This window comes from Calonectris borealis, chromosome 22 (genome assembly GCF_964195595.1).
Source record: "Calonectris borealis chromosome 22, bCalBor7.hap1.2, whole genome shotgun sequence".
Taxonomy (NCBI): domain Eukaryota; kingdom Metazoa; phylum Chordata; class Aves; order Procellariiformes; family Procellariidae; genus Calonectris; species Calonectris borealis.
The window spans coordinates 10193198-10216550 of record NC_134333.1 but is presented as its reverse complement, the minus strand read 5'-3'; the positions used below and the strand labels follow the sequence as shown (position 1 = coordinate 10216550).

General features: G+C 56.3%; 3 protein-coding genes across 8 annotated transcripts in view; 2 read left to right on the top strand and 1 right to left on the bottom strand.

Moving 5' to 3' along the window:
• Positions 1-582: 582 nt before the first annotated feature.
• Positions 583-7430, top strand: ZNF385C (zinc finger protein 385C). Its single transcript, XM_075171157.1, has 6 exons — positions 583-697; positions 2913-3084; positions 3889-4218; positions 5809-5996; positions 6219-6332; positions 7084-7430. The coding sequence occupies exons 1-6, from the start codon at positions 587-589 to the stop codon at positions 7306-7308; spliced, it is 1140 nt and encodes a 379-aa protein (XP_075027258.1). The 5' UTR covers positions 583-586; the 3' UTR covers positions 7309-7430.
• A 2849-nt stretch (positions 7431-10279) lies between these two features.
• The window catches only part of NKIRAS2 (NFKB inhibitor interacting Ras like 2), a 141424-nt gene continuing 128350 nt past the window's right edge, over positions 10280-23353 (bottom strand). Inside the window, exons 1-4 of one of the 5 annotated variants that reach the window (XM_075171662.1) lie at positions 12744-12870; positions 12419-12545; positions 11909-12150; positions 10280-11498 (exon numbers count right to left, since the gene is read on the bottom strand). In XM_075171662.1, coding sequence (XP_075027763.1) covers positions 11259-11498; positions 11909-12150; positions 12419-12512 — 576 coding nt within the window. In that variant the 5' untranslated portion in view covers positions 12513-12545; positions 12744-12870 and the 3' untranslated portion in view covers positions 10280-11258. The other 4 variants (XM_075171665.1, XM_075171663.1, XM_075171661.1 and 1 more) reach the window with 4 other exon arrangements.
• Positions 12951-23353, top strand: part of DNAJC7 (DnaJ heat shock protein family (Hsp40) member C7) — a 26154-nt gene continuing 15751 nt past the window's right edge. For both annotated transcript variants that reach the window (XR_012676926.1, XM_075171629.1), the window contains exons 1-2: positions 12951-13153; positions 23213-23301. Coding sequence is in view for 1 of the 2 variants with exons in the window: in XM_075171629.1 (XP_075027730.1) it covers positions 12966-13153; positions 23213-23301 (277 nt within the window). In the remaining variant the exon portion in view is untranslated. The remainder of the gene's footprint in view (positions 13154-23212; positions 23302-23353) is intronic.

The following is a 23353-nucleotide window of genomic DNA, read 5'->3' as shown; positions in this document are numbered from 1 at the left end:
AGCTCCTTGATGAAGAGCACATGGAGGATTAATGGCCGGCTGCTCGTTTTGATCACCTCTGCCCCCTGTTTTGGTGGTTTCTGCTCCTGTTAAGTGTCTCGGAAAGCTGCCCTGGCATTGGCAGGTCGAGGACAGCAACTGGGAGCTCAAACAGAAACCAATAATTTGCCACCTGTGACACCAGTGTCTGTGGTGGGGGAGAGGGGACGGGGGCCCACGCAGGGGAGCACAGAGGGGCTGGGGAGGATGGGGTCTGCAATCTGTGCCCCCGCAGCGGCCTCGTCCCCTCTGCAGCAGGCGTTTGGACCCTGCAGGTTTGGTTTTTTCAGGGATGGTTTAAAAAGGACAAGAACAGGCATCAACGCAGCCTACGTTGCCCCGTGCAGGGGGTGCCTCCATGGCAGACGGGCTCCTCTGCCTCCCCAGCCGCTCGCTCTTCCAGATGCCAGGCGCGAGCTCTGCTGGCGTTTGCAGCGGCTCCTCGGCGAGCGTGGCGGGTGCAGGGAGTCTCCGGGTCGCGGTGCCGTGCCGGGGCGGCCATTGCGGCGTGGCACCCAGCCGCCCTCTGCCTTCCCTCCCCTTCCAGATGGACCCGGTGCAGAAGGCGGTGATCAGCCACACCTTCGGCGTGCCCGCCCCGCTCAAGAAGAAGCAGTTCATCTCCTGCAACATCTGCCACCTGCGCTTCAACTCTGCGGTAAGCGGGGCTGCGAGCGCAGGGCTGGGCGGGCGAGCGGGGCCGGTGCCAGCGCCTGCGGCTGAGCAGGAGCATCCCACGACGGGGGCACCGCGCGGGCGCCCATCGCGCAGGCGGCAGCTCCTCGGAGCTCTGCCCTCCCTCGCTCTGCGGCTGCCCCAGCTGACCGCCAGCTCCCTGCCCGTGGGCCCAGGCGCTCCCGGGGCTGCCGGGTCCTCTGTTTGCCACGCTGGCTCTTTCTGCTCCTCGTCATTTTGTTCGGGTCTGTTCCCTGCTACCTTGGTCTCGGTGTTTGCGCTTAAGCTGCTTTATCAGCCTATGCAATTCATTTCTGGTCCTTGGGAGCGGAATATAATCTTCCCTGCCTTGGCTTCCCACAGCTCTGGTGTGGCAGGTGGCCTTTTTTCCCCCTTTTATTCTAAGTAAATCAACCACCTTGTAGAGGGGAGGAAGGAAACATTCATTGATCCCCGCGGTAATGAATTGCACACAGCTGATCTTTTGCAGGGGAAACTGATAAAAAGGTTTGAAAGGGAATTCTCGCTCAAAGCCGGCAGGAGAGGGACGGGGGTTTGCAGGCAGCGGGGCTGGGAGCGGAGCAGCCAGAGCCTCCTCCGCACGGCAGCAGCTCGGAGCCCTTCGCCTGGGCTGGCCCCGCTCGCACCGGCGCGAGTCCACCCGCTCCTCTGTGCCGCTGCTGCGTGGCGCGGAGGTGGAGGCAGGAGCCTCCCGCGCTCAGCCCGGCCGGGGCACACGCGTTACCCGTGGAGCTGCCAGCCTGGGAGCGGCCCCTGGCCGTGGCCGTCCCTTCCTGGGGAGCGAGGCAGCGCTGAGCCCCGGTACCCACGGGAGGACGGCCCCGAGCGGAGCTTCATCACCGCGCTGCCTGCGCGCTCGGTGTCCGGCAGCACGGGCTGCCGGGAGCTGCTCTCACCTCCCCGGGGCGGGAGGTGCCGTCCCAGCCTGGCCGAGCTGTATCAGCAGAGCCCGGGGCTGGGTGCTGCTCTGCCAGCAAAAGTCAGCGTTTCTGGGCTTCATTATTCTGCTCTGCAACCAAGCGGCTCGGGGAAAAGCACCGCTTTCCCGTTCCAAGCTGCATCCCGGCTGGAAGAGCGGTGCCGGGAGAGCCGGTCCCACCACGCGCACTCGCTGCCCTCGCAGGCACCCTGTGCCGCTCGCCCCCGCTCTGCCCGTCCCCGTGTCCCCCCCGAGGTCACGTCTGCGGGAGAGCACGTCCTGGCGCAGACCCTCGCGCGCCACTGGCATTTCTGCGCAGAGCGGCAGCGGTGCCGGGTGACCTACTTAGGCTGCAGCCCAGCCCCGTCCCGACCCGTTATCTGGGGGAGTTATTGTACTTGCTAATGAGGCCCCGCTCCGATGGGCCTTCCGCTTTCCCACGTGCCCGGCCGTCGCTGCACAGCCCCGGACGCTATTCCCAGCCCTTGGAAAGCCGCAGGGGGAGGGAAGGGATGCTTCTTCCTAGCGAGTGCGGGAAGCCTCAGCCGGCCTCTGAAAACGCCGTGCAAATTAATCCATGCTGCTCAGTGGTACGGTGTCTTAATTCATATTGGATTTAGTTTCCATGAATTGCTAAACTGTAGTTGGTTTTGGGGACAATGTGGCATTGTCCCCGACTGCGGAGGACACAAATGTTCGGGTGATTTTCTTTTGTGTGTGTTTTTATCAGTTCGGTGCAGGCATGAACCCATCAACATGCACTTATTATTCAGTGTTCGCTGGGAGAAAGGAGCCCATGAATGTAAATCGCATGTCAGACACCCGTAGGTTACAGTGGGAGACGTGTCCTCCCCACCAATGTACTTTTTTATTGTATTTTTACAGCTAGCAATTCATTGTATGTTTCTGAAGTCATAAATTTTGCCTGAAAGCTTCTTTTAAAAGTGACGTGATGCATTTAATCAGAGCAGGGTCCTTATCTCGGCCGTGCAATGCGGCGATGTCTTAGCAAGGTGATACCTTGGCCTGAATACATTTGTGTGCGGAGCAATCTGGCGGGAGGAGGAGAGCAGCTTTGCGCTACACCCAGCCAAAAATACCAGCTCCTGGGGATGAACGTCACCAGCGGAGGTGGCTGCACTGGAAACGTGTCCGAGCGGCCACGGCCCGGGGCTGACCCCTTCACCCATCTTCCCTGTGTCCGTCTGTCTGTCCGGCCCCAGCACCGACGCAGCCGTCCCCGTCTCTCCCTCCCCAGAACCAGGCAGAAGCCCACTACAAGGGCCACAAGCACGCACGGAGGCTGAAAGCCATCGAGGCCATGAAGAACAAGCAGAAGGCGGCGGGGGCTGTGGCGGTGGCTGCCGGCCGGGACAGCGCGGCCGACTTCGCCCCCAGCCCCGAGGGCAGCGGGGAGCCCGGCAGCGCAGGTACGCGGGCGGGGGCGTGCGGGAGGGTCCCGTGCCGGCAGCCTGTAACACCGGTGTGAGCGACCTGGCCGGTTCCCGGGAGCGCAGCGGCGTTTGTGTTCTCAGCCCTGCCGTGGCTGCAGCATCCTGAAGAGCCCGATTAAATCCCGACCCGCAGCAGCCTCGTGTCCGAGCATCCCGCCACGGTCGGCTGCTGGTCGGGCTGAGGAGGGCTGCGATTAGTGTGGCATAAATGCCACCGTGAGCGTTAATAAATGAGCTTTTGTGCTCCGCTGGCGTCCCAGCGTGCCTGGCCGGGGGCAGCGTGGTGGGGAAGGGGTGGAAATCCAGCCCAGGAGCCTGGGCAGCTCCCGCCCCTGGGGGGAACCCGGCCCCTGTGCGTCCCTGCAGCTGCTCGGGGGAACCGGCGGGTGCTTCCCCCGTGATTTGGTGTCTCTGGGAGATGTTCTGAACGGCTGCAGCGTTCCCTGCCCGTGCCCTGGTGAGGGCTCGCACATCCCCAGGGCTCTGCCCCCGCGCAGGGACGGGGCTGCTAGGAGCCGGGTCCCCCGAGCCGAGGCAGCGCCGGAGCCCACTGGGGCTTTTGTGCTGAGCCCGGCTGCCACGAGCCGCAGATAAAAGCAGGAATGGGAGAGACCTGGGGAAGAGCCATCCTCGGCAGGGATGAACGTGAGCAGACATGCCTGAGATGGTCTCAGGGAGGACGGGGGTGCTCTCTGAAATCCAGAAAACCCGTTCAAGCACAGAGAACTTTCCCTTTCTGCCCATTTCTTTCTTTTTCCCCTTTCCTTTCCCTCCCGCCAGCTCAAGCCAACGGCCTGCAGGAGCCGGAGGGTGAGTGCAGCAGCCTGGGGCTGACACCCAGCGCCGAGGAGTCGCCTGCGGAGCTGCCGGGCAGCGTCGCCCCGCTGGGCTCCCCGCTGGCCTCGGAGCTGTCGGAGGGCACCTCGGACGCCACCAGCATGGCCTCCTCGGCCACCCAGGCAGCCGAGGCGCAGGCAGCCGAGTCAGGCAGCAGCGTCAGCTCGGCCCCCGAGAGCGAGAAGGAGGGGAAGAAGAGCAAACAGCACCTGTACTGTCCCACCTGCAAAGTGACCGTCAACTCCCTGTCCCAGCTGGAGGCTCACAACACCGGTAAGGGCATCGCTCGCACGGGGGACGGGGGGACGGGCCCCTCGCAGCTCCCTCCTGGGCTCCGTGCAAAGCCCCGCCATGCCCCATCACCAAACGGCGAGCGTTAATGAATGTTGCTTTAATTAAAAAGGGTTAATTAAGGTAGCTTGCCAAGACAAGTGGTGGTGTTTTACCTGTGCTGCAGCTTATGGAGTGAATTTTAGCAAGGTCAAATGCTTTCTATTGTTCATGTCTCTTAATGAAAGACATTTTCAGATACATTTAATCAAGTGATTGGAGGCTACTTTATATTCCATTGCAGTTTGGCTTTAAGCTGATAGCAGCCTGAGTGCTAGTGCCTCTTTCGGACCCAGGATAATCCTTCCAAAAGGTTCATGGTCATTTTGAGAAGCCCCTTGGGAATCTAATGAGCTTCGGAGCCCAGTGGCAAGTGATGGCTCAGTGGCAAGCGATGGCTCATCGGCTGTGCATGGCAGCCCCCTCGGGGCAGGCTGGCATCTGGGGCTGGCAGGCGGCCTGGGGGAGGCTGGAGGGGAGGAGGGGGTGGCCAGACCCCGCTGGGGCGGTGGCGGGTGGCTGTGGTGGGGGGACGCCCAGGGAGGTCTGCGGGCTCTGCAGCGCCAGCTCCCGGCTCGCCCCTTTCTCTGGAGGATGCTAAACAAGGACGGGCACCCCGGTTTTAAAGGGAAGGGCCTCCTCTCCCCCAGTTCAGCAAGAACTGGGAACCAGTTCCCCCAGCCCCAACTGCCCGCCGGGGCAGCAGCAGCAGCCGTGCACAGGGGTCGGCTCAGGACACCGCTGCGGCTTAGCTGCAAACGTGTCCTTTTGCTTTTGTCAGCTCCGGTTACAAATTTAGGAGCTGATTTGGGGAAAAAGAACAAACAAACAAACAAACAAAATGTTTGCAGGCCAGCGTTCCTCCATGGCTGTCACACGGACTCAGGCTCCTTGCTTAACGCCTTAAAAAATAGAATGAATTAGCAGTGGCTTAAATTACTTGCCCACCCCCACCCTGCCGTCCCGCGCTGGCAGGGGCAGGACAGCGCGCCCTGTCCCCAGGTGCGCCGGGATTTCGGGTTCCTCCTTCCCCGCCTCCTGCAACCCCTGAGCTGTTCTGGCTCTGCGCCGGATCCTCTCTGACCTTGGGCACAGCTCAGATGCTGCAGCACGGCGGGCGACGCGTGCCCGGCTCTGCAGACTGTGTTAACACCCGGGGACAGGCGACAGGCTCCAGCACACGCTTAAAATAGCATTTTCTCCGAAGGTCTGGCACATGGAGGGGGGGGTCTCCAGGAAGCCAAGCATTTCTGGTCTGCCTGCGAAGCGCAGCTGGCCATGAGAGCTTGGCAGGGCTTGGGAACAGGCTGCCGCGTCCCCAGCAAGAGTCCGGACTTCCCGGCCGGCTCCTTGTCCCCTCTGCCGGCAAGCGCTGCCGGGCGCAGGGAGGTGGTGGGACCAGGGTGCCAAGGGAGCAGGGACGCTGTCGGGCGAGTTGCTGGGAGGGCATCCTTCCTGCTGCCACGGCTCTCGGCACGGCGCCGGGTTTGTCTGCAAAGTCAGTGTTTGCTGAGTGTCCCCTCTGCCACCCAGGCGCCAAGCACAAGTCGATGCTGGAAGGTCACGGCACCCAGGTGCGGCGAGGCCGGGGCAAGCTCCTCTCCCGGGCAGGGCACAAGGCCAAGCGGATCGGCAACAAGGGCAGCATCAACATCCAGAACAAGGCGTTTCACTGCCAAGTGTGCGAGATCTACGTGAACTCGGAGACCCAGCTCAAACAGGTGACGATGCCAGGCCTGGCGCGTACCTTTCCCCGGGGAGCGCAGGGGCACGGGGCGCGGGCGTGCAGACCCCTCTGCACAGGCGCCGGGGGCTCGGGGTGGATTCCTGACGGTCCCCTGCGAGAAGGTGATGGGCGTCCCCCGTGGAGCTGAGCCGCGCGGTGCCGCGGGTCTGCCCTCGCTGTGCCGGCTCCGGGTGATCCGGCTGTTTTCCTCTCGCAGCACATGAGCAGCCGGAGGCACAAAGACAGGCTGGCGGGGAAGCCGCCCAAGCCCAAGTACAGCCCCTATAACAAGCTGCAGAAGAATGCTGCCCTCGCAGTGAGTATTCTCAAGGTATCTGTCTCGCTGCAAATTACGCACCCGGTTTGCTCTCTGAAACATCGTTTGCCACGTTAGCTATCTCTTCCAGTTAGAGACGAGGGGCTGCTTCTCTGAAAGCCGCCGTTCCCATGATCACACCTAACCTGCTCCCCGTGGGGAGGGCAGGCTGTCGTGGTGAGAGGAGTTTCGCGTCTTTATTCGTGGGAAGGAAAGCACAGGAATAACTTGTGAGGCCTCTGGCAGCTTCACAACTGCAGCAGTTGTGATTCTTCCACCTCTTCTGCCATTTCGGAACAGGAGGGCTGTGATAGTTGGGTGCTTGGGGCTGGCACGGCTCAGTTAAACCAAGCCGAAGCATTTTGTCTGCAGAGACACAAGTCTCCCTGTCCAGTTTAGCAGAGAGTTTGGCAGCAGATGTCATCCCAGGGCACCGGAGGAAAGCACTGACGCAGGGCACGGCCCAGCCATTGCAAAAGCCAGGGCAGGTCGCTGGGTCGGCGCGATGGGGCTGAGGACCTCCCTGGGGAGGTCATCACGACTGGGGCGTGCTCTGACCCGGGAGCGGCCGAGCCGAGGGACCGGGGCTGTGGGATGGAGTGCCTGCTGGGTCGGGGCCAGGGGCTGCGGAGACCTGCCGAGAGCTCCGCTGAGAGCGAACGTGGGCAGGGGCTGACGCGGGGCTGCCTGCCTGGCCCGGGGGGCTGGGGCTGAGGGCTCTCCTGCAGCCGGGTGCCTCACAGTGTCTCCTCCTCCCTCCCTGCAGTCCAAGCTGGCTTTGCAGAAGCATCTCACCAAAACCCTGGCGACCCGCTTCCTGCCGAGCCCGCTCACCGCAGCCGCCGTCTGCGCCATGCCTGGCCCCCTCGCCCTGAGACCAGCCGCTGCCACCACCCTCTTCCAAGCCCCGATCCTCGGACCAGCCCTTTTCCGAACGCCGCCAGCCCACGTCCGCACCACGCCGGGCCCCATCGTCTTTGCGCCCTACTAGAGCCGGTCGCCTGCCGAGGGTCCGCGGACCGGGCTGTGCCGCGGGGGCTGCACGGTGCGGGGCGGCGCTGCCGGGCAGGCTGCTCTTCTGGCTGGTGGGAAACCGTAGTCGTAGACATCAACCCCGGCTTCTCCTTTGCTTCGAGCGGGCTCCTGCTGGAGCAAGATACCCTGGCAGAGCCCGGCCAGCCCCGCCGTGCATCCCCGCCGCCCCCCGGCAGAGGAGCCCATCACATGGCTGCGCGGCGCAGGGGAGAGGACGGTGCCCCAGTCACCAGGACCCTCTCGTGTCTCGTGGCCGGGGCTGCCTGTCCTTGGCCCGCTGGTTTCTTGTTCATCATGCTCCCAGTTACCAGACTGGAAGAAGAGGAGCTGGCTGGTCCCTGGGGGAAGGAGCATCCCTCTGGCCGGCCAGTCCCTGCCAGCCCAATGGGAAGGGAACTGCGAGGGGAGTCTCAGCCCAGCTCGTACTGGGAGAAACGACCCCAGCACAAGTGGAAAGTCGGAGGTTCCCCTCTTGGACCAGGCTGGCTGTGCCCTCGCCAGCCCTGCAGTTGCCGGTGCTGGCTGGGCGTTTCCGTGCTGCCCACCAGCCCCCTACACCCACAGCCCCCTATGTCCCACCAGCCAAAGAGCCCCCACCGCGGCGGGCACCGGCCACACTGACCGTATCTTCAGTCCGAGAGCAATAGCCGAAACCCAGGGCCGGTGCATCCTCCCTCCGAAAGCACACTGCCCCTGCCCTGGCCCCTGAGAAGCACACAACTTGGGCATGCGGCCGGAGACGGGCCCTGCTCCAGCCCAGCGAGGACGGGAGAGCCGGGCCGCCCGGTGCGGGCTCCCCGAGGAGGTGACCCTGTGCTCGGCGCCGGCTGTTTGCCTCTGTCCCACGCGCAGGGGACGGCCCTGCCCCTACCTCCCGGGAGATGCTGTGAGGCTGAGTGAATGTCCCTAAAGCACTTTTCGGTTCTCCAGTGAAAGGCAATGCTGCTGCTCGCCCGCTGGCCAGCCGCTGCTGGGCCGTCCAACCCCATCCCCATTAGGAGCTTCCAGGGAGTTACCGATGACTCCCAAAAACAAAGGCGTCCCCGGGAGCCCGGACAATCAGGTACGAAGGAGCAGGCAGCACCCGCAGCCTACGCCCGGCGCTCTCCCTGTGATGCTCCCGTCGCAGCCTGCAGAAAGCCGGACTCTGGAGGGACCCTGAAGCCGTAGCTCTGCTTTTCACTGTGCTCAGAAAGCCCAGCGATAACCTGGTCTGAAAACTGTAACCACAGCGCTCCGGGTTCCCAGCGCACTGCTGTAAATAGAAATATGCAGGAAAGTTGCAACCCAAATGGACCTTACGCTGGAGTGACAACCCCCCCGATCTATGCAATCCAGGAGGAGCAGCTCGCCCGCCGCACTTGCTGTCTGCGTTTTACTTTGGTGCTCATGCTGTCTGCACAGCCAGGAGTGGTGGTCGGAGCAGAGAAAAACAACGCAACACTTAGCTCTGTGCAGACGATTCGCGTCCCGTGCCCTGGCCCAGGGTGCTGGCTCAGAGGGCTCTGCTGTGGCCCACGTTCCCTCCCAGCCCTTGGGAAGAGGCAGCTCGGTTTATGCACCTGGGAATCCACACGCACAAGCACACGCATCCGATGTCTTGGCCATAAGCAACGCCTGGATTTCAGGAGGATTTTGCCCAGCGCGCTCCACCGATGCTCAGGACAGGGTCCTTGCAGTGGGAGGTGAACGGGAACCGGCCAACGGGTAACTCGTGCAGCTGAAATGCTTCTGCTTCCCAGAGCTGGCGGAAAGAGCTGGAGCCTTGGGTGAGGGCAGGAAACCTGCACAGAGGGAGCGGGGTGGCACGGAGCCGTACGCCTGCGTCTGGAGGGCCTGTTTCTCGCACCATGGGCAGCGCTGACCTGCGGTGCCGCTGCTGCGCTCCTGCCGCAGAGGACAGGACTGCGAGGGAGCCCCTGGGTACGGGTTCTGCTCAGGGCATCTCCCCTCCACCCCAGGGAAGGAGGAAGTGGAGAGAGGGCACTAGCAGAAGAGCGAGCTTGTATGGAAGGCTGGGGGTAGAGACAACCGAAAGGCTCTGGTGGTGGGAGACATGGCTCGGTGAGCAGCAGAGGGAAGGCAGGCTCCCAGCAACGGCTTGGACAGGGAGACGATCCCGCAGCCCAGGGGACACGTGCAGTCTGGAGCCCACGTCCCACAGGACAGGAGCCTGCGCCGGCTGGGGCCCGCGGGCGACAGGAGGGACACAGCTCCGACAGCGTTGCAGTGCCAAGCAGCCCGCGGTCAGCCTGGCTCCAGCCCTCCCCCTGCTCATCTCACTGTGCTCTTCCCCAGGCCGCCTCGCCCGTCACTCCCAGCCCTGGCCACAGCAGAGAAGGGCAGCGTGTCCCCTCCTGCAACGTGCCCACCAGCCTCAGGAGCGTGGGGAGCCGGGAGCAGCCGGCTGCGGCCATGCTCCAGCCTGCAGGAGCCACTTGGCACTGGTGGGTCATTCCCCTGCATTTTGTTCTAAAAAGCCTGTGCTGGAGCCAGCAGTGGCTGCTCCCGTCTCCCCTCCACCAATGGAGTCCTAATACACTCCTACACTTGGCACTTTAACCCCTTGAAAGCCATTCCTTCTAATAACAATAATACTGCAACGAGCTGCGCAAGAACACACTCCCTCTATCGCATCCCCCCGCCTCCAGAAACCCTCCCTGCTCCTGTGCTCTCCAAAGCATTTACTGCCTTTGACTTAGCGTACGCTGTACTAGGTAGGGCATAGTCCATAGCGCTCAATAACGTGTGCCCCTCTGTAAATAACCTTGGAGTGATGTGAACAGTTTGATTCAAAAAAACCCACAAAAATCCCCACAAAAATGGAATAAACAGACTCTAGGGACTTGGCCAGTACCCCTCCTGTAATGTTCATTGTATATTTTTTTGATGTACTATAACTGTTGGGAAAAAAAAAAAGGAAAATATTTTGATAATCGAATCTCATCGCTTTATTGTGTTACTCAGTAAATAAAAGGAACAAGTATAAACAAGCCAGGGCTTTCTCGTCTTTTTTTTTTTTTCTTCCCCTAGATCCAGACTACCTGAAGGGAACACGTGTTGCTGGGCAGGACCGGGACCCCTTTCCCTTGTCTTGTGGTGGTTCTGAGAGGAGAATCAGCACTGTGACAGATGGGCAGCGAGAGCTGCCACAGCCCTAAGCGTCAGGGTGTGCAGGCTGAGCCCAGTCATGACTGACTCTGCACTCAGTAAGAGGGCTGCAGTGTGTGGATGGGGGCACCCTGCCCTCAAGAACAGCATCTTGCCCTGCTCCGCACCATGCATTCACTGGGGCAGGATGACTGAATATTTCTGCATAAAGGAGCAGCGGGCACTGCCAGGTAAGGGGCAACCTGCCGGGGAACACTGCACCGCTGCAGAGCCAGCTGGGGTAGGACAAGGAAGAGCTGCTCTGACAGCGGCTGGGCTGGAGGCAGGGCCAGCAAATGGGCTTTTCTTACATGGTGTCAGTAAACGTAAAATGGAGCAGCTCCAAAGAGAGGGAATTGTTTCCTCTCGCCTGGCTGTGCTCAGCCGTGGAGCTGATCCCCACCCGCTGGCCAGCCCCATGCTGCGCCTTCCCTCTAGCAGCCTACAGCCCTCGGGTCTGCTGGCCTGCGCCCCAGGAGCGGAGGGGCCTCACTCGGTGAATCCTGGCTTTCCTGTAGCATCTCCAACATCTGCAGGGGCTGGGCAGTGAAAAGAGCGGTCCCTGTCCCAGTGCAGGGAGATGGGTCACCTCTCTCATCCTCAAAAACCATCCCCAGCCCTGGGACACCCATTCCTTGTGCCACCGTGCTTCCTGCAGGCTTCGCGACACCAAACAGGCTCAGCAGGAGGTATGTGCAAGGGAAATAGAGAGGTGAGGAAGAGGAGGTGGCAATGGAAGGGAAGGGAAAACAAGGCTCAGCCATCCATGGATCCGCTGCCCTTGTTCTTGCGACTCAGGGGAAAAGCAGACTTGCTTTGTGGCTGCGTCATCTTACTGGCCAGGTAGATGAATGGCTCGATCAGCGTACGCCGGTCAGCCACAGACACCTCCCACAGCTTCACCTTCTCGCCCTTGGCCCAGTGCTGGGCTGCGTCATGGTCCACCCGGCGCTGCTCCTGCAGGTCACACTTGTTGCCCAAAACCACGATGGTGACCTGTTCAAAAAAAGGTGAGAGGAATCCCTGAAGGTACTAAATGCAGAGCTGAATGGTGCTGCCTGCCTCTGCCTTGAAGACCCTTGGTGCCAGGCCCAGTCCTGCAGCTAATTCCCCCTCCGTGCTAAGGCCTTTTAAAACACCACATTTCCCAGCGCTCCCTTCTGGCAGCTTCCCCGCCTGTTCGGGTCTGTGTGTCTCAAACCAGCCCCGAAGTGGAAGGGCCTGTTGAGCTCTTGTACGCTCAGAAAGCATCCCAGGACAGGAGCCAGTTACAATTGAGAGTCCTACGGAACAGGGACCCCTGCCACCATCTTGTGACAAGCTAGAGAAAAGCAGAGTCTCTGGGTGAGAACCTGAACACGGGGAGCAGATCCCACTCTGCAGCCCCTTTCCCCTGGGGTACTCACCTCTTTCTTGTCTTTGGACTTGTCAATCTCCTTCTTGAGGAGCTCCACCCGCTTGAAGGACTCCTTGCTGTCAGTGCTATAGACCAGCACGTAGCCGTCCGTGCAGGAGAAGCAGTGCTTGGGAAGCTCCAGGCCGTCCCGCAGGCCCCGCGTGTCGTAGAAGCGCACCTGCTCGCGCACCCCCCGGTCTGTCTCAATGGAGCCCACGTAAATGTCCTCCTGGGTCTCGATCATCTCGGAGCCTGCCAGAGAGGCGGGCAGGGGAGACATGGGGACCCTGGCCAGGGAGCTGGCCCTGGCACAGCCCGAACTGTCCTGCCGGGTGGCCTGGGGCAGGACAGCGAGTCTTTCCTCCGCCCCCACCGCCGGTGTGTTTAGGGGGTCTCCGGGTACAGCCTTGCCCAAGGGGGCCAGGCCCTGCCCGCCCGCAGCACGGAGTTGTCCGGCACCCAGCAGGGCAGCCAGGCCCGCCGGCCTCTGCCAGGCTCCCCGCCTCCCCCGCGGACTCACCCACCACATGGTTCCCGTACAGAAGCTGCTCCAGGATAGAAGTTTTCCCGACGGAGGCCTGGCCGCACACAACCACCTTGCAGCTCTTCCCCATGCTGCCTCACCGAGGGCCGCGGGAGGAACCCGCCTGCGAAACGCGGCTGTCAGGGGAGGGCTGCGGGCCGGGGCCGCCAGTGCTGCCCGGTGCGTGCACCCACGGCCCAGAGCGGGCGGGGACGGGGACAAGCGCCTGAGGGGACGCTGGAGGCGCCGGCCCAGGCCTCAGCGGCGAAGCGGGCCTGAGGGCAGCCTGCGGGGCCGGGCCGAGGGGCCGGCGGGGCCTCACCTGCGCGGCGGCGGAAGGGGCGCGGCGAGGCCTGGGAGCCCACAGCGCCCTCTGCGGGCGGGCGGACCGGCGCCTGCCGGGACCCTCGGGCCGCGGTGACGGCGGGTGAGGGGCCCGGCCCGGCCCCGCCCCGCCCCGCCCCGCCCCGGTGCCCGGCCCCGGTCTCCCCATGGCGGGCGGACCCCGGGGCCGGGCCGCTCCGCCCCGACCGAGTGCCGCTCTATGCCGGCCCGCGCGCCTCCGTCGTTGTCAGCGGAAGCCCCGCCCCTTCCGGCGCCGCGCCCGCCCCCGCCCCGCCGCCAGTCGCCAGCCCGGCCCGGCGGTAAGATGGCGGCGGCGGCCGAGTGCGATGTGATCATGGCGGCGCCCGAGGGACCCGGCGAGCCCGAGAGCGAGGAGGAGACGCGGAGGTAGAGCGGCTGCCGCGGGCCGGCCTCGCCCCGCCGGGCGGGAGAGGGGGCGGCCGGTGTCCCTCCCGGCGGGCGGGGTGGGGCCGGGCTCCCTGGGCCGGGGCCCGGCGGGCGGGTAAGGCTGGGGGAGCCGGGGGCGGCCCCGGGCTGCGGGGAGCGGGAGGGGGCCGGGGCCGGGGCGGCAGGTCCTGGGGCTTCGGTGCGGGAGAGCCGCAGGTGCTTGGCCGGCCCTTCCCGCGCGGGTCAGCGCAGGGGGCCGGCGGGCGGGCAGGGCCCCTCCGGCCTCCTCCGCGGGGCCGGCGCGGCGCCCGGCGGGCTGCGGGAGCTCTGCGGGGGCAGCGCCAAGGGGCCGCGAGCAGCGGGGCTCGGGTGCGCGCCGGGGGGCCGGCGGCTCCCGGCCTGAGGGGCGCCGGGCAGGGCAGGGCGCGCTGCCGGGGGGCTTCGGCAGGTCCCTGCCCGGGCCGGGCCCTGAGCGCGAAGGCCGTCCTCCGAGCCGCGCCTCGCCCGCAGGGAAGCGCTGGCTGCTCCCACCCGGGGCTCCGCAGTCCGCCTGGGGCTGTGACATGCCACATACGGGGCAGGGCTGTGCTTGCTGCCGGGTGACACTTTATTTTGGGATGTCTTGGCTGCGCGTCCCGTGGGAGATCTCATGGCCGCCGTCTATACCAGGATTAGAACATATACCCTGCAGTGGAGTCAGGCTGTCTTCAGTCAACTGGAGTTTGAGCGTCCTAGAAATACAATTAACATCCTTTCCGTCTCGAGGCCCCACGGGCTGGTGTCTGAAGAGAGCTTTCTCCCATCACTGAGGACAAGGAAGAAAGGATTAAACTGTGGTGTAGAAGGGAAGCTTCAAACTTGTAGATTTGAGTGCTCTTTGCTTTTTCATCATCCCCAATTCCCTTGTCCCTGGTGCCATTTGAAATCTACCCGCAGCAATTTTTACTCTGTCCTGCCTTGCTGTGGATAATGGGAAAAATGTCACTTGCAGGCGTATGTTTGGGCAGAGTCCTGCGCTGAAAATGTTATCGTACTTGAAGAGCTTCTTCAAGTTTCAATAACTAGTTTAATTTCTAAAGTGGTCTGGTGCCCCTTGTCCAGGGGAGCAGACAGTGTCATCTAAGGCTGGGGCTGGTGGGAATCCCAACCTTTCTTGCACATTTTCTTCTCAAGAGCAAGTGAGCTGGTTCCCAGCAGCAGCTGAGCGTTGCAGTCTCTGCAGGCAGTGAGATGGGAAGGTCCGATGTCTAGGAAACTCCGCTGGTTCTGCAGCATCTAACGCTGGCAGTTGGTTATCTCCTGGGGAACTGGGGAGGAGAGAACTATTTCTGTAGAGGGTGAGGCAATTGCTCTAGAAAATTATTCAGTGGATGGAATTAGAAGGAGGAAACAAAACTGAAAGTGGCCTCTGAGGAATGGTATTTTCAAAATAATATTGATGGCCTGAGGTGTTTCGTGCTGCTTGTTTACTGTCAGAAATTGAAGGCTTAAGGAGCTGGCTTCCTGGTGATGTCATTCTGAGGAGTTAAATTAGATGTTGCTGAAGAGGCACCTGGATGTTGTGCATAGAATACTGACAAATTGCATGGCCTGTAAAGTTGGGAAAGCCCTGTTTATGGGTAAATCATTCCTTCCCCCAGGCTAATTAAATGTGGTGTTTGAAATGTTAAAAATATCCAAATGTAAAAACCACGCTGAAGGCACAGTCATCTTCTGATAGTGACCTCTGATGTTACCCTTCCTTCCTCCTTCCCAAGTTTCATTGCAGAAGTGATGGGCGCAGGAAAAGGAAACCAGTCATGGATAGGATGATCTTCTTGGGAAAGGCTGAGCGGGTGCAGAAATAGAAGAATTCGTGGGCAGTGTTTGGTCCTCGCCCTGCTCTGAGGGGAAGGCTCAGCTGTGAAGAACAGAGGCGGCCTCACACATCTGGGTTTCTCTTGGTGCCATAAGGCCAGTGCCATAGTTCACAGTGATTACCATGAAGTGCTTTTGTAGGTGATTTCACAATGTTTCCTTCTTTGTTGTTGTTGGGATATTACTCCTTCATCTTGCTAAAAGAGAAATGTGTGGGTAGGAGATGATTATTCTGCTTCCATTTATTCTTTGTGGTTGCTCAGAAAGTGCAGGCCTTACACACTCACGCCTTTCTGCCAGCCAGGGCAGATTTTCCTGGGGTCCTGTGCATTAACCTCTTCTCTACTTTAGCCCTTCCTGGCTTACGTAAGTTGCTTAACTTCTGTGGCTCAATTGATCTCATGTAAATTAGGGCGATAGTCACTGTATTAGGGAGAAGTAGTTGGAGGCTTAATTAGGTGTCTAATGTTGTAAAACATCTTGAACTGTGTAAGGGCTATGCAGGCGCTCCGCATTAATGGGCGTGCACAGACGTACACTTGAATCTGATTTAGTACAGCCTTTATGATGTGTCTGTGCTAGCTTCTATAAAAAATGGCAAAAATAAGTGAAAACCCTTTCTGAATCAGCTAAGTCAGCATCAAAAGTTTCCATGTTCTGTATTTCTATTTAGGAATTACAATACGACAAGATGCAGATACTTTGCTTAAGGACTCACCTTTGTCTAAACGCGTGATTCTGTTCTCTGTGGCTTAATAAAAATCAGGAAATTAGCAGATGTGGAGATCTGTATTTCAGAAAGATTGTAACTAATGCACTGGAACAGCTGAAAACATGCCAGATGGCTTGCACACAGGTTGTTTAAGGCACAGGAATAGTGTGGTCACAGGATAATTATTGTCTGCTGCTGCATAAATTGTGGGGGTCCTTATGGAAGAGGGTTGATGTCATTGCATTAATTTCATCTGCTGGGTAGTGGTGCTGTTAGTGCCAGCTCCTCTGCTGGGGAGCAGCTGATGAGCAGGGGTTGAGCTGGTGTGGTCAGAGACTGGTCCACCCCCAAAAAAAGTAACTTTTTTTTTTAAAAAAATTAATTTTAAAGGCTTCTAACCCATGGGAACAGTTTTTCCTGGGCCTAGCTGCTCTGCAAGCTTGGGGTCACTGGAGTTTTGCCAGGGAGAATTTCCTTGTCATCTTCCTGGCAGCTCTAGATTCTGTCTGATGTGCGTGCTTAAGGCTGGATTTTTCTCCTCATTCTTCAGCACTAGAGGATGTGGCAGCCTCTTAAAAAGAAGTATCTCAAATAGTTCGGAAAATATCATTATGAAATTATCTGCACAGACTGTTGCTTTTACAGTGCTTTTGCTGCAGACTTCAGAAGTGTTGATGCCTCGGTAGGAAATCATAGTTAACCTTAGTAAAGCAATGAACATGAAATTTGCCACACAAAGTAAATTGTGCAGAAGTCAAGAAGGTTTCAGACCTCGCCTGACTTTGGCTCACTAATTAGTTCGTCAGATGCTGCCTGGAGGTTGTCAGGTGTCGGTGAGTAGCAAGAATCTTTCCACTGCTATTTTGCATGAAATGAGTTGCTCTTGGTCAAGGCTCCTTCTGAATAAATGTTGTTCCTTGACTGCTTTCACAGGGAGTGCTGGCAGGAGTGGGGGGGATGAGTCGGCTGTAGGGGCACCGTTGGTGGGTAAGCTTCGTTAGGGGATAGCCCGAAGAAGGTTCCACTATTCCTGTTCTGCTTGCAAATGGGCACTTGAGTTTCCCAGGCTGTAAATCCAGCTTATTTTACTAATACTTAATTACTTTATGATCTTATGGTAATACAAGGAGGAGCAGAAGCTGCTCGCATAGTTGTTTGCTCTCCCATACATTTGCAGAGTATTTGAATACTCTGAATTAGGTAGTCGCTTTACAGTATGAAAAGATGGTCAGTACCTACAATTCCAGCCTTTTTCTTTAACACAAGACATGCTTTTCTAGGGTGAATCATGTTGTAGATGCAGTTGTTTTACCATGTAATTCTTACAGCTGGCTGGCTTCCTTCATTTAGGCCTCTGTGGAAAAAAGCAGTCTCTAGCTGGTTCTAGATCCTTCCGTGCGTTCTCATGACAGCTATGATGTGACCGTGCCAGAAATGATCGCGCCATTACTATGAATTAGGTTAATACTGAGCTCTGTGAGCGAGGTGTGTTACATAACTGCGCAATTAAAGTTCGGGGCTCGTCTGGCTGTTTTCACTTACAGCTGCAGGGAGAGGTTTGGTTCATTTCTTTGATTTCTTGTGGCGTATTTTGGTTCTTGCGGCTTTTGGTCTTCCATGTTTGAGTTTGTCCTCGGGTATTGGGAATGTTCTGGGGTGTATGTAGAGGATGGTGTGGGTTTTTTGTGCACTTTCCGTATTAAATGTCAGTTATGTTGCTGTTGTCTGCTCTTCTGAGAGACTTGTGGCAGACCTTTGCTTTTATGTTTCAGTTGCAGAGTCTTTAGACTATCCATGCAGATACTTGCATGTACAGACTTAGTATTTCCCTGGTTTGGGGCATGCTGTGAGTAAATGTCAGTTTTGTTTCTGTATTGCAGCCAGTAGTAAACCCACTCCTTGTTCAGTGGGGGGTGCTCATGTGCAGAGAAAGGTGTTGCGTGTGTACTGTTCTGCTCTGTTCAGTTTGGTCTCTGCTGCAATAGGGTCAGCGTGATGCAGAGGGTGATCACAGTATATGCTATACATGATTTGTGGTGTTTTCTGCACCAGAGGCAGAAAACACAAACACTACTGATGGGAGATTTGAGAGAGAGAGAGATAGAGAGATTCCCTTCGCTCTAAATCCTCACTCAGAGTGTAAAACCTAACCTGGAGGAAGGGTCTCTGAAGCATACAGGGAAGTATACCCTGTATATCTCTGTGGCCACGTAGTGTTTGGCTTCTCTTCTGAGTCCTGAAAGAAGGGAGGGGAGAGTATAGTATGTCCAGTGGCAAATACGACGGCTAATTTTAAGCTCTAGACATCTGCCCGCTGCAAACTCTATTGAGATCACCAAACTTATTTTACCCAAGCAGCTGAGTAACATCTGACAGCTGAGAATCTGGACTGGATTTCAACCAAAAAAAATGCCAGATAAAGGTACCGTATCCTATTAAAGAAAAAGTCTCTGCAATAATTGCTTAGTAAAGGCAGGCGTGTTCCTTTTGTCAGAGCATCCCTAAAAAGATTGTTTGGCGAGGACAGGATTTTGGAGCCTTCCTTAAATCCTAGATATTTTTTTTTTGTCACTGTTTTGTAATGGAGGCAGGAAATGAAGTAGGAGTGAGGGTCGAGAGAGCAAGTCTGCCGCCTGCTTAAATGCTGAATTTCTCTAGCTGGGTAGCATTGCTTTGAGTGCATGTATCTGTGTGCACAGGGTCTGTGCCAGCACCCCTAGATCTAGGAAGTGCTGTTTGCACAGATCCCAGAAGTTTCCGACAATTTAGAAGGCGAGGTGCATTGCAAGGTAGGTCTGCGTACGTCTGGTTAGGAGCTGGAGTAGGAGGGGTGGAAGCCACGATCGGCGCTCGGGCGGGGGCAGCGTGTGGAAGCTCTGAGGAGGCAGAAGTTGTTAGGCAGACGTGGGCTTGTGTCAGTGGTGTGTGGGATGGCTGCTTCTCATAGCTCTTCTGTTCTGGGAACGAGCAGGGGCTGAGCTTTCAGCAGGGCACGGGGAATAGAGGGAGCCTTGTGATGGTGCCTTCTCCCACCAGGCAGGCAGCGAGCGCCGCATGCTGCGTCCTCAGAGCCTCTGGGTGTGCGAGGGGAGCATCAGAACATGCGGCTGCTGCTTGTCTTGATGGCAGGTCCTCTAGGGTGCAGGGGCCGGAGCACTTGAAGAATCAGGGGTCCTGACAGATGTTATGAAAGAGGAAAAAAAATCGACTAGATTGCAGGGAGAGAGTTACTGCAAACAATCCCCTCCTTGTGAGCCTGTGGTGCACGCAAGCAATGAAAGCCAAGCTTCTTCCCGAGATCCTTGGTGCGACTCTTCCCTGTCTTCTGTGTCCAGCATGGAGAGGCCCTGAGAAGACACTAACCTCCCCTCACAAAGCAACCCATTCAGCCTGGATCGTATTTTTAGCAAAGCACGATTCTTCTTCAGTTTCAAAAGTAGCAAGTGGGGAATGCAGCCTACATCAGTGCGAGATGCAGAATGATCTCATTCAGGCTGCAGCATCTGTTTCGATTGAAACAATTACCAGTGATATCAGGAGATCTGCATTTTTTCTTGTTATAGCCAGAGACTGTGGTAAACAAGAACTGTTTTCTCTCTGTGCTTTCTATGTCAGTGGAGCACAACTGGGGAGAGATGCCTCTGTTCTGTGTCTAGGATCTCAGACCACAAGCCTTGCGTTTCCAGCAACTCTTTGCCTTCGTGCTTTGGAGGCAATTCGCTTTTTCTTTCACAATCTTTTTTTCATCGTTAAGCTTTAAGCCATGTAAGCCATAGAAATACCTGTGTACGTCTTTTCTGCTAGTGTTATTTGAGACACTGTGACTTGTCGATATGTCAATTTGTGTAAAAGTAAATGCTTAAAAGGAAAATAGACCAATAAAAAAGAGTAGAGAACAGTAATTCTTGTGTTTGCATGTTTTCTCTAGCATCTCAGAATACCAATGCTTTGTGAAAGTTGGTTTTGCCATGTATCTGTTTTCTTTCTCCTGTTTTCCCAGCTCTTCCCGGCAGTTTGTTGGCAGACAGGGTGTTCTGGCACCCAGCCCTTTAGCTGTATCTATTAGGCAATGCTTCCTCATAACACGACAGGTAGAATTGCTAAAAGACTTGTGAATCAGGGACTGGTGTGCTAAGTAGGTTACAGTGGTGGCTCAGAGAGAAAACTTCTGCCATTAATACTCTTCACCCTTTTCTTTAGACTATACAACAGGGAGCTTCTGAGAGAAGGTACTTTAATGGGATCTGTGATTTTCTTTTCCATTTAGGATTACAGAAACAAGAGAATAAAGTTTTGGTTAAACCACTTACTGCCAAGGTTCCAGAAGTGCAGAATTGCTGATTATTTTTTCCACTGTATTTTGAACGTTTGATCTGTAATATTCAAAAAAGGTGATTGTGTTTGGACACATTTTTAATCATGCAAAGTATGAGTCCTGTCGCTTGTGGTACAGATGCATCCAACAGGCACATAATCATTTCTAGATCTTGTGGCCCTAGGGAAGGAGGAGCACCGTACTGGCAGCTGCCTGCTGTTCAGGATCTGGCAGCGTGCTGGCTTCTGAGGAAGAGAAGGCTGCGGAACAAGCACCTTCCTTGGGCGAGGTGGTGGGAAGGCTGGGCTGGAGGAGGTACGGCAGTTTCCCATCTCAGGCGGGCGAGTTCGTCATCTGCTGGAATGGGAGCGGGTGCAGCAGGGATGAACTGAACCCGGGTGCTGTGACAAGACCCTTCAGAGGCAGGGGGGTGCATGCGCTGAACCGTTTCTTTGCCACCCTGTTACTTACTCATCTTATTTCAAATAAGTACAGCAATGTGGTTGTGTGTTCTTTCCATTGCTTGACTTCAGCAGAGTTACAGTAGAGGTGCATCTGGTCCATTGCCGGCGTGTAGCTGATAGCAAAGGTTAAAAATGAAAGTGAAGAGCACACACTTCAGCTGTGGCCCGTGGGCCCTCGGCCTGGCAGCTCCCTGTGTCTATTGTTTTGCCAGCTGGCAAAACTGTGATGGTTCAGTGAAAACAACCCTTTGCATGAGGCAGTTGTGTGGGAATGGCCAATGGCAAGCCTGAATGAGGTTAAAAACATGTGAACTTGTTTCAACACAATTCCCTTTGTTCTTTCTCTGGTAGGCTTGCTGAACATTGCTCTCGTTCACTGGTGGGGTCCCTCCTCCTCGTTTCGGCTCCTGCGCTGCCTTTGCCGAGATGTGCCCTGCCAGCGCCGGGGGCTCTGGCAGCGCTCCCCGCTCAGTGAGGATGCTGCGGCTTGAGTTCAGTCTGTCCTGGTTTGGCAGCTTCATAGTGAGGGCAGCTTCCCATAGATAAATGCATTTCTCGCATAAGGATCTGATCTCTAGGTACTTCCAAAATAAAAATGCAAAGTGGTGGTCGACTCTTACCAAATCTGCTCTGCACCCTCAGGTCTTGGATTTGGCAGCTTACCAAAATGCAGGACTAGTCAGCAATCTTCCCTTCGGGTTTTATTTTATATACTGAAAGAGGCTTCTCACTATGGTACATTCTAACAGTACGTCTTCTATAGTAAGAGCCCCTTTTCCACTCTTCAAATGTGTTGTAGCTACAGCCTTCAGTGAAGACAGTCAACTTCTATCCTGTTAGGTTTATTAAGAATGTGATTTGCTTCCACTGGGCAAAACCCAGTCCTGAAACATGCCCAAGGCTGCATCTAATTTTTGAAAGTTTTGTAAAGGTGTACAGAAATATAGAAGTGGAATCACTTGCGTTATACTTTCAGCGGTAGATGAGCCTAAATTTTTAAAGCTAAAGATTATCTCTGTGTTTATAGTACCCGGTAGACTGAAGACTGGCTCTGACTCAGGCCTTTGACTGTTACAGTAGTGTTGTCAGATACAGAAATAAAGCTCCTCAGCCCTGAGCGCAATTGAACAGCTTGTGCTTGCTCTGGAGTTGGATGGAGGTATTTGTGTGTAAAAGGTCCTGTGACTCTTCGCTCTCTAATCCAGTGTTCTCTGATTTGGCTTGCTTTTGTTTACCTTGGGTTTCCCTGTAAATAGCTTTCCTGCAGCAAGTGGTGCAAAGAGACACCTTCACTCCTGGATCCTTCTTTCAAGAAAATGCTGAAGCCCAGCGTTTCAGCACAGCCTGGAGCTGCCCCGTGTCTGAGCCTGCAAGTGCAACTCTGCTCTGGCAGACTGGGGAGTCACCCAGCTATTTTAGCTTCCTTGGCTTCTGCTTCGTTGCTTCAGCAAAGGCTGTGTTCAGATCAGTTGGTAGTCACCCAGGAGGAATAAGGTGACCTGTAATAATCGACTTCAACTGTACTGCTTGTGATACGGTCATTTCCCCTGTGCCGGTGATCCCCTCGGCTGGGCTGCTCTAGCAGAGGATTGCTAGTTGTTGAAGCAGAGAGTAGCTGGGGCTTGTAGATATGCTGGCTGCGTCCCTGGTGGGACATGAAGGATGGAGTCTGAGCTGGTCTTTGTTCAGATGGTTAGAATTTGTCTTTGTCTGAGGCCAGAGTTCTGGTTGCACAAGTGGTTTGGAGAGAGGACAAACAGTGTCTGTCGCTCTGGCTGCAGCAGTGAAGTCCCAAAAGCACAATGCAAGTCTTGACTGCTGTATCTTAGGGAGAGTGATGCTTCTTTTGAGTTGGCCTCATAGTTTTTACGTGTTAAACAGTCTAGGAGGAGAATCAAGTGAATTAAATCACTGAATTTAATTCAGTGAAGCTGAACTGAACTTCAGCACCATGGTACCAATTCCCTCTCGGACTGTTTATCTAAAACGGTGAAGGTAGATGGGAGAAGAGAGATGAGGGTTTAATTTCCTTCAGGGGAAACTTTGGAGAGTTTAAGGGATGCTGCTTTAAACCATATGTTGTGTGTTTTTAAATGTCCTAAACTGTCTCTGCAAATGCTTGCTCTTGAGTGTGAGGACTATTTCTGGACCTGTTGCCAAGGCAGTGCCAAACTTCTACTTGAGGCTTGCACCATTATTTCTCCTCGATTTAGCTGTCTTTTGAATGTAGAAATTGTTCTTGGCCCTGTTTCTTAAGTATGTGGGACTGCTTCCGAAAGATAGATAGCACTCTGTTTCTTGACTTGAATGACTGCTGAGGTTATGCAGCACCTCACAGGAGTAAGCTGGCTTGATTAACCGTGTACAACGGAGTTTTGCTGAACTCTAGAAGCCAGTGCATCTGAGGCTGAAGGGAGGGTGCTCAAAGGTGGCTTTAGTCTGCTATTGCATTCCTGTAATATTCAGCTAAGTAATATCCCTGTTCATGGCCCTAGTAAAGTGATGAAGTATCTGAGAGCCAGCAGGACATGAGGTGTGCTGTTTTCTCACGGACAATGTATACAGAGGAAATCTTGCAGTGACCAGCTACAAGCATTTTGGAGCACTGAGGAGTTATACTGAGATTGCTTGGGGATCAAATGCTTAGTCACGGTCAGAATCTGTTCTGATGCTCAATTCTTCTTAAAATGTGGTGTTTTGCTTCCTTTCAGAGAAGCAGAATCATTCAAGGAACAAGGAAATGCATACTATGCCAAGAAAGATTACAATGAAGCGTACAACTATTACACAAAAGCCATAGGTGAGAACAATTGATGATAATATTAATATTTGCTGAATACCATGTCTAAAAA

Excerpts from the sequence above, each read along its gene's own strand:
- ZNF385C (XM_075171157.1), top strand. The coding sequence starts at position 587 with ATGGACCCGGTGCAGAAGGCGGTGATCAGCCACACCTTCGGCGTGCCC. Across the intron at positions 698-2,912 it reads ACCTGCGCTTCAACTCTGCG|AACCAGGCAGAAGCCCACTA; the intron begins GTAAGCGGGGCT and ends CTCCCTCCCCAG. Across the intron at positions 4,219-5,808 it reads GCTGGAGGCTCACAACACCG|GCGCCAAGCACAAGTCGATG; the intron begins GTAAGGGCATCG and ends TCTGCCACCCAG.